Source organism: Oratosquilla oratoria, chromosome 14 (genome assembly GCF_046742065.1).
Source record: "Oratosquilla oratoria isolate Oo_2021 chromosome 14, ASM4674206v1, whole genome shotgun sequence".
Classification (NCBI taxonomy): Eukaryota; Metazoa; Arthropoda; class Malacostraca; order Stomatopoda; family Squillidae; genus Oratosquilla; species Oratosquilla oratoria.
Window position 1 is genome coordinate 48,175,465 of NC_134790.1, and position 10,000 is coordinate 48,185,464.

At 46.3% G+C, this 10,000-nt stretch overlaps 1 protein-coding gene across 4 annotated transcripts in view; it reads left to right on the forward strand.

The window, feature by feature from the left end:
- Positions 1 to 10,000, forward strand: part of LOC143032868 (uncharacterized) — a 910,430-nt gene that overhangs the window by 891,120 nt on the left and 9,310 nt on the right. For all 4 annotated transcript variants that reach the window (XM_076198057.1, XM_076198059.1, XM_076198058.1 and 1 more), the window contains 3 exons: positions 1,438 to 1,505; positions 8,797 to 8,969; positions 9,157 to 9,235. In XM_076198057.1, coding sequence (XP_076054172.1) covers positions 1,438 to 1,505; positions 8,797 to 8,969; positions 9,157 to 9,235 — 320 coding nt within the window. The remainder of the gene's footprint in view (positions 1 to 1,437; positions 1,506 to 8,796; positions 8,970 to 9,156; positions 9,236 to 10,000) is intronic.

Sequence of the window (10,000 nt, forward strand, 5' to 3'; positions counted from 1 at the left end):
TTGATGAATACTAAATCCCGCAATGAATACCAGATATAACAATATTTTTATATCGAGGAAAAATAACGAAGTTGAATACTATGGGAATGTATTTTGTTGTTGTTTGGTAATTAGTATATATCAATATAGAATAGTTCCATAATTATTAACGTGACTTTTGTCGTAAAGAAGAATTTATCAATACATCAAGGTAACTCTGCTGTGAGTCAAGTTCGGGTGCCCGCAATGGCTCTGGCATCCCACAATAATTTGTCGTCGTCTTCGTCGTCAGGAGAGTTACTCTACCCGATCGGAAGTTTACGACTATGAACACGCGCGCGTCGTCTCCGTCGAATGGCTCCGCCATGACTACCATCACAAAGAATCGAGACGGAGAAAGACTGGAAATATGACTCCATCTTGCTAGATTCCGCAGTAGTATTGGTGGTCCTCACGGCATATACCGGTTTTCTCTTACTTCGTTGATTGGAGAATGCTGCTTATGCAAGTACGGTATATACGGATATATAAGCTAAATGTGGTCACCTACAAAAGAAAAAACACTGAATGGAGCCCAATAAAATGATGCGCTAAACCCTATAGTGTCCAAAGATTTTTACCTCAACTGAATAGAATTGCCTGGTAAATTGAAATACAAGTTGAATAAGGTACCCAAGGGATAGAGAAAAGTCAGCCATACTTTCCAAATGATGACGTTATATTGGTAACTTCAGTAGAGATTCTGAGCAAATCTTAGGAGTGAGAATAGTCCAGGTAGATGCTTTGTGTATTGTTTTGGCCTTTTTGGTTGGGGGAACAACGTTTCAGGCAACTGAGTTTTGTATACTAATAAAGTATTTCTGTCTCATCCATGTAATGACCAAGTGTTTTGTAAATGTTAGGAAGTATGGCGTTCTGTTTTGTGCATCAGTCACATAAAATATAAAAACAGTTCATTGAAAGATTATTGCTCTACGCGAGTACGTAACTGATATGAAACAGGAAGTAGTAATGAAAAAGTATAGTGATTAAGGCATCATATTACTGTTGTCTGGTGCATGAATATTGAACTTTTGAGATATTACCTATATTTGAATAAAATTCTTTCACTAATATGAGGTACTACTTATATCTGAATAAAGTTCTTCAGTTCATATTTTCAATATCTATTAGTAAATGAATAGTTCAACATAAATCTTTTTTCCGAATGGTGTAAAAAGTGACCAAAAGGCCAGAAAAGTAAAAAAAAAAAAAAAAAAAAAAAAATGCCAACAGAAGGCACTCCCGACGATAGATGAGTCAAGAGAATATCAAAACAAACCCAAGTGCTGGTGTATGGGAGGCGTCTTGAAATTCCCTTTTCAAAAAGTTCAAATCACAGCTGTGCTTTTATGTAATAGTGTTTTATGCCAGACGAATGAGTATAATTTTTGAAGGATTCCCATTTTCTCTTTACAGAACGGAAGACTGTTTTCGGTGCATGGTCATCATCAAACGACACGCCAACGTTATCCAGTACAAGGAATGTAAGTACTTTTGCATCTCTAATTCTGTGTTATACGTTGTCGGAAATCAGCACCTGTTAGTTGAGACGTATATGGGCCTATTGGGCCAGTTTAGATCAGTAGTTCTCAACCTGAGGGTCTATGGACCTCTTTAGGGACCACAGTAATAAACAAATGAACAGAAGGATAGATAAAAACAATACATATGTATAGGGCATATAAGAATATAGTATAAAATTCTCTGATAGTTTGTATTAGAGTCATGGCTGAAATTCAGTCTACGGTTCATAGATGTCACATTTCATACAAAAACACTTGCTCTTATGCTTGAAATTATGGAGCACAAAACCACACTCATTGTGAGCAACTATTGACCATGTAGCGATGCTACTATTGGTGAAGAGAAAGAGGTTTTAGTGTGTTCGTCTCCTTTATTGTAAGGTACGAGTGAACTGATTTTACATGCGGCGGAAGCCGATATATATACTGCGTGGGCAAGTTACCCGTGGTGCGTAGTTAGGTAATTGCACTGGGTTAGGTCGGGTCAAGCAGGGTCGCGCTGGCAAAGAAGCGTCAGGTCGTGAATATCAGTCACGTTCCCTGCCAGGTGACTTGTCCCGGCTGTACAATACTCCCCTCTTAAATTTGCCTTGGCTTAAGGGGGCGTCCTGCACGTGAGAATTTGGTGGGCAGAGTGTCGAGGTGTGCCGGTTTTAGGCGGTCGATGGAAACCCATTCTGGCCTGCCGGAGATGGGGGCCAGTGTAGGGACGGGTGAGTGGTGGGGTGTGAGCGTCCGTCCTCAGGAAAACGTGCGTCGAGGTGTGGAGGTGTTTTGGGAGGTATTCCTTCACCTCCCGGTGATGTGTCGGTACGCATGGGGCAAATTTGCCGACAGTGCGTCGAAGCTGTTGCAGGCTCTCGGGAGACTCCTGTGGAGGGAAGAATTCTGCGGGCACGACGAGGGTTTGGCCGACGACCATCTCTGCTGGAGACACGTTGAGGTCATCCTTGATGGCTGTCCGAAGGCCAAGGAGTATCCATGGTAGCTGGGGTAGCTAGGAGCCATAAGAGATGCTTTGAGTGAGTGGTGGGTTCGCTCGACCATGCCGTTGGCTGCGGGGTTGTAGGAGGTAGTGTGGTGGACTGTAGTACCCAGGAGTTCAGCGAGAGAGTGCCACAGCCGCGACATGAAGCAAGTTCCTCGGTCGGAGGTGACGTGTTCCGGGAGGCCAAGTCTGTCTATCCATCCACTGAGAAATGCTGTAGTGCAGGATGAGGCGGTGCTATCCTTCATGGGGATGACCTCCAACCAGCGGGTTGATCTATCGATGGCGGTGAAGAGGTAATGATGGCCTTCCGACAGGGGGAGTGGGCCGACGACGTCGACATGAATGTGTGCGAAGCGTCGTCGGGGCTGATGGAATGATCCGATGCCTGATTCAGTGTGGCGATGAATTTTGCTTTGCTGGCAGGCAATGCAGGATCTGGCCCACTCCTTTGCGTCCTTGGAGATGCTGTGCCAGATGAATTTCTGCCTCAGGAGCTTCGCAGTGACGCGCCCTGAAGGGTGAGACAGGCCGTGTATTAAATTGAACACTTGACGTCGGAAGGCAGCTGGGATGAGGGGTCGTGGGCGGCCGGTACTGATGTCGCAGAGGATGGTGTGGTTGTCGTGAAAAGGGACGTCTTGCCACTTAAGGGATGTGATGGATGTCATGTAGGCAAGTGTTTCAGGATCCTCCCGTTGCTCTCTGGCAATAGCTGCGTAGTCGAGGCCGAGTTGAACTGCGTCGATGGCTATTCGGGAGAGGGCGTCTGCGACGGGGTTGTTTGTACCAGGGACGTGCCTGATGGTGCAATTGAACTCGGCGATGGCGGAGAGGTGGTGGCGCTGTCTGGCAGACAAAGCGTCCTGTTGTTTTGTGAAGGCGTGCACCAGAGGTTGATGGTCGGTGTTGATGATCAATGAGGAGCCCTCGAGGAAATGGCGAAAATGGCGGACGGCGTGGTGGATGGCGAGGAGCTCTCTGTCGAAGGTGCTGTAGTTGAGCTCGGCCTTGGGGAGTTTCCTGCTGAAGAAACCGAGGGGTGTAGGTCTGCCACTGAGGGTTTGTTCGAGCACACCCACTATGGCGACATTGCTGGCGTCCGTTGACAGTTGTAGCTGGGCACCTGGTGCAGGGAAGGAGAGGGTGGTGGCACGGGCAAGGGCTTTTTTGGCGTTGACGAAGGCAGCTTCCATGGCGGGGTTCCACAGGAGGTCCTTCGGTTTTCCGTGAAGGGCGTTATAAAGTGGGTGCAGCGTTTGAGCGATGTTAGGGAGGAAACGGTGATAGAAGTTGACCATCCCAATAAATTCCTGCAAGGCTTTGATGGTAGTAGGTTTGGGAAATTTGTCGACTGCGGCGACTATATCCTGCAGGGGACGAACGCCGTCAGGAGAGATGAGGTGTCCCAAAAATGGGACAGACTTTTTTCCGAAGCTGCATTTGTCAAAGCGGACAACGAGGCCGTTGTCCTGGAGACGCTCGAGGATGGTCCGCAGATGTTGGAGGTGCTGGTCAGGGGAGTTGGAGAAGATCAGAATATCGTCGACGTAGCAGACGCAGAAGTCGAGGTCGCCGAGGATGCCGTCCATTAGGCGCTGGAAGGTCGCACTTGAGTTTCGCAAGCAGAAGCAGGAGCAACTAAAGGTGTACGTCCCGAAGGGGGTGGTGATGGCGGTCTTTGGGATGTCGTCTGTATGCACCGGAACTTGGTAGTAGCCCTTCAGGAGGTCCAGTGTCGAAAAGATCTTGGTGCCGTTGAGGTATGTGGTGACGTCGGCGATGTTTGGGAGTGGGTAGTGGTCAGGTTCCGTTATCATGTTCAGCCGCCGGTAGTCTCCACAGGGGCGCCAAGAACCACCGTTCTTCTTGACGAGGTGGAGAGGTGAGGACCAAGGGCTGGAGTCCTTTTGGCATAGGCCTAGTCTCTTCATCTCTTGGAAGGTTTTCTTGGCGACGGCTTGTTTCTCGGGCGGTAGGCGGCGGTATTTGGCAAATACCGGGGGCCCAGACGTCTTGATGTAGTGGTACACGCCATGTTTAGCTGGCGTCTGTAGTGTCTATCGCAGCTCAGGCTTGAAGACGTCGGGGAATTCCGTGAGCAGGTGGGCGTAGGGCATTCTAGCGTCGATGGTGGCGACCGTGGTTGGCTGTGGCACGATTTGCAGGGGCGTCGAGACGGATGCGGTTGCGAAGACTAGGCGGCTGTTGGCGACGTCGACCAGTAACCTGTAATGAGCGAGGAAGTCAACACCGAGAAGGGGCGTCTTGATGTTTGCCAGGATGAAGTTCCATGAGTAGTGGCGACTCCCAAAGGTAAGGTTCAGGCGTTTCCACCCGTAGGTAGCTATGGTAGTGCCGTTAGCTGCGACGAGCCTAACGCCAACGTCCTTGGGGACCCGGCGTTCTGGAGCGGATGCAGGAATTATGGACCTGCAAGCCCCAGTTTCGACAAGGAAGCAACATTTAGAGGCCTTGTCGTTGATGTAGAGGCCCGTTGCGCCTGTAGGGGCCACCGTGATGGACGGTGACCCATTTAGGCGTTTTTTGTCCAGGTACATCCTGGTTGGCATTTCTTGGCGAAGGCGCCGAATCTTGTGTGGTAGTAGCACAGGTGCAGAGCGGGGGTGGTCCGGCGTCGCTGCCTTTGCTGGTGTTGTTGGCGCCTGTTGGCTGGCGATGCTGCTGCGGCGAAGATTTCGTCCGTAATGTCGTCCGTAGCACAGACATCCTGACTTCTTGCTGCGGCGGCGTGGGCATCGGCGAGATGGTCCGCCTTCCGTGAAACTTCGTCGGAAGTCATTTCCTCGGCGTTGCAAGGGCGGATCGGACGGGCGCTGGGAGGCGCATGAGCCACAATTGACGAAGCATATCGACGTTCCTGCTGGTTCCGTTGGCTGTGGGTGGGAGGCGGGGGATGGACATCATCTCGAGGTATGCTGTATTTGGTTTAATGTCCCCCAGTGGCTGTTGGGAGAGTTGGAGGATTTTTGCGGCTCTGGAGGCTGCTGACGGCGTGAATTCCTGAAGCAGGTACTGTTTCAGAACGTCATACTGGATAACACCGTCGTGTTGATCAAGCCATTGGGAGATGAGTGGGAACACATCCTCGGGGATCGCCTCGAGAACATAGTCTGCCTTCGTTTGGGACGCGCTGATATTGCGCAGTCGGAACTGAATCTCCGTTTGTCGAAACCAGGAGGGGGCGTCGACCGTAGAAAAAGGCGGCAGCTTCAAGGAGACGGCGTTGACGGTGTTGGTAGCGGGCAGCGTGGCGTCGGGGGTGACGTCGGGGGTGGCGGCGGTAGATGGGTCCATTGTCGCTCCGAATGGTCACCAGTGTAGCGATGCTACTATTGGTAAAGAGAAAGAGGTTTTGGTGAGTTCGTCTCCTTTATTTACAATAAAGGATCGAACTCACAAAACCTTTTTTCTCTTTACCAATAGTAGTGAACTAATTTTACATGCGGCGGAAGCCGATATATATATACTGCCTGGGCAAGTTACCCGTGGTGCGTAATTAGGTAATTGCACTGGGTTAGGTCGGGTCAAGCAGGGTCGCACTGGCAGAGAAGCGTCAGACGGTGGACATCAGTCACGTTCCCTGCCACGCGACTTGTCGCGGCTGTACAACCTTATAGCAAGAAAAGCTGTATTTCTTTATGGGTGCATGTAGTTTTGGATACCACATATCCGTTTAAGCACAAGTCTCGTATTCGCTTAGTGTTCATATGTTTGAATAGGTATATATATATATATATATATATATATATATATATGTGTGTGTGTGTGTGTGTGTGTGTGTGTGTGTGTGTGTGTGTGTGTGTGTGTACACACACACACACGCACACATAGGCACACACACACACACACACACACACACACACACACACACACACACACACACACACACACACACACACACACACACACACACACACACACACACACACACACACACACACACACTGTTAGTTTTGTTGCCACCAACACTTTCAGTTCCCTTCTCTCCTTAATTACTGGTTTTAATTCTGTTAACTGTTCCTTCTATGATTTATATTCTTCATTCACTTTCAACTTTCTTCACTTTCTTTTCATCATTGTATAATTGTAAGTCATTCAACTGTAGGCCTCATGCCTCTCGTCCTGTTTAGTCAAGTACTACTTAAAATGCTTTAGTCAAGTTTCATTACTCAGTAAACGAAGGGGAATTAAATTGAACTTAATTTTTTCTTCATTTTCTTCACTAATTCTTCTACAATGTCTTAGGTACACCAGAGAATTCCCACCTGGGATGCTCATTACACTCACCAAGCCAAGTCTGCTTCGACGTCACTATTTAATTCATCAATATCTTTGACCGTTACAACCAAGTGCTACCCTTTAAGGGCGTGACTTTACGTCCGTGCATCAATAATTTCTCTCCACCCTTTTCTCCAATCAGAAAGACTGTTACACTATCTCAAGCAATACTGCTTACGCAAGCAATATTGTCACGAAGCGAAATGGCTTTGGTGTTAATAACTCATAACATCAGCACCAATATCGATACGCTAGCTAATGTTTACAAACATTAGGCGGTGAGCAAGATTATGCAACTCCGAAACTCTGTAGCGACCATTGTTTTCAAAGCATCTAAGTCGTAAAAATGAATTTCTCGCCACCTACCCCTCCATCTACCTACTTGTATACTACTTGTCTACCTTAATCTACCAGCCTCTTACACATGCAGACAGACATACATACACACACACACACACACATATATATATATATATATATATATATATATATATATATATATATATATATATATATGCTGGTACATTGTGACAAGTTGATGAAGGTGGAAAAAGAAGTCACGGGTCTAGTTCCGAGTTTGGGAGTTTATTCCTGATAGGTTTCGCTCTATGCTTCTTCAGAGGCTTCTTTATTCCTCTAAAGAAGCATAGAGCGAAACCGGTCAGGAATAAACTCAGAAACTCGGAACCAGACCCGTGACTTCTTTTTCCACCTTCATCATATACATATACATATGCATATATATATATATATATATATATATATATATATATATTTATATATATGTATATATATATGTATATATATATATATATATATATATATATATATATATATATACACGAGAGAGAAAATCGCTAGCGACAGCGACATTACTCTGATAATTTTTATGACAGTCGTATGTAGGATTCGAATCCAGTGCTTTCGGCGACCAGTAAGATTACCTTCACAGAGCCTTTACCCACTCCACCACAGAGACTATAAAAGCCCTGTAACCTGGAATCTATCTGATTCCCGAGGATAGGAAAGATCACTAATCTGCGACCCCAGTTACTGTTTTACACAAGGCCCAAGGCCACTAGTGGTAGGGGGTAAGGATCGGAACAAATCCCTTTCCTATCCTCGGGAATTAGACAGATTCCAGGTTACAAGGCTTTTATAGTCTCTGCGGTGGCATGGGTAAAGACTCTGTAGAGGCAATTTTACGGGTGGTCAAAAGCAGTGGGTTCGAATCCTACATGTGACTCATAAAAATGATCATATATATATTTTTTTTGTTAAAAACAACTGCGCATTCGGCACTACAAAGCTTCTTAAGTAGACTTTCAAGTCTTCTGAATGTAGATTTCTGGTTTTCACAGGACAGACGGAATAATAAATTTCCAGTAGACATTACGAACTTTTGTTGAGAAAGAATGTACAGACGTTTCGCTAAACGCAGTTAGCATTTTCAATGTAATAGAGACAGAGAGTACAGGACATAATAAACATAGAAAGAAAGCTCTGGGAGAGGTCACAACATAAGACACGGGGGAGGTCACGACGGAAGATACGGGGAGAGGTCACATTACATGTGTGGGATGACGGGGGATTTTGTCACTGTGGGGCAAATGTCCGTTGAGGGTCAAGTGTCCTCTCTATGAGAACACTTTTTTTTTTTTACATTTTTGTCTATTACGACATCCTCAGAGTCTGAGGATGTAATAGACGAAAACGTTTAGTATTCCGACTTTATTTTCCCTGTGGTTTCAGCAATATTATTTAGTCACGCGTTATTGTGATTATTTTTGCAATATATATATATATATATGATATATATGATATATATATATGTGTATATATATATATATATGTATATATATATATATATATATATATGTATGTATGTATGTATATATACATACATATATGGTTCACTCGCATGCTCTTTTTGTGACATTCTTTTTTGTTTATTACCCACAGCCTACTGTGTGGCCGAAAAGGACCTTCGTAACCTCTGTCTCGCAATCACGTCAGACGCCATGCTTTTGTCCATGTTCCGCGTCGGAGCCGAGCCCGTGTCCTGCCCCTTCCACGGACCCTTCACCTTCACTTACTCCAAGGGATACGGCGAATGTGCCACCCCAGTCTCCCAGGTAAAAACTATATCCTATTAATTCCTGCAGCTTTACAAGTGGTTATAGAATTTTACTCTTCTTGCAACGAGAACATAAGTCAAGTTGGTTGTGAAAATGTAACATTTGTATCCTTGAAGTGATTTATTTTTGGTGAGGTCAGCTTATTTCTGGTGACGTCAGCATTCATGGTATATCATGCAAACAGGTCGACTCATGTGCTGAGGACTCCAGGCTTCGCTTTCGCCACCAGGCGTGTGCAGACGTAGCAGGCTCCGAGAGTTATGGTGAGTAAATTTTGTGATTCCCACTTTCCTTTAATCAACTACACACCAAACTCTCTCTCTCTCTCTCTCTCTCTCTCTCTCACACACACACACACACACACACACACACACACACACACACACACACACACACACACACACACACACACACACACACACACACACACACACACACACACACACACGCACACACACACACACACACGCAGAGAGAGAGAGAGAGAGAGAGAGAGAGAGAGAGAGAGAGAGAGAGAGAGAGAGAGAGAGAGAGAGAGAGAGAAAGAGACTCACACAGGCACTCAGACACACACACACACAACTCGTGGCACAATTGGTAGAGTTCCCGGCTGCCACTACGTTCGAATCCCACCCAGGGCTGAAATAATTTAAGTATCGCTCCGCTGCGTGTTGTTATTCTAATTCTCGTGGGTGGGGAGTTGGGTGTGTGTGTGCGTGTAATATCACAGCATTACCATAGATCGGTCATATACGAGTACGAGCTCTGAGCTCTCTTCCGGGAGGGAAATAAATGTCGACCACGAGTCCAACATGTAGTCCAAAGACCATGGTGAAACCATGGTGGTGAATCACATACACACACACACACACACACACACACACACACACACACACACACACACACACACACACACACACACACACACACACACACACACACACACACACACACACACACACACACACACACACACACACACACACACACACACACACACACACACACACACACACACACACACACAC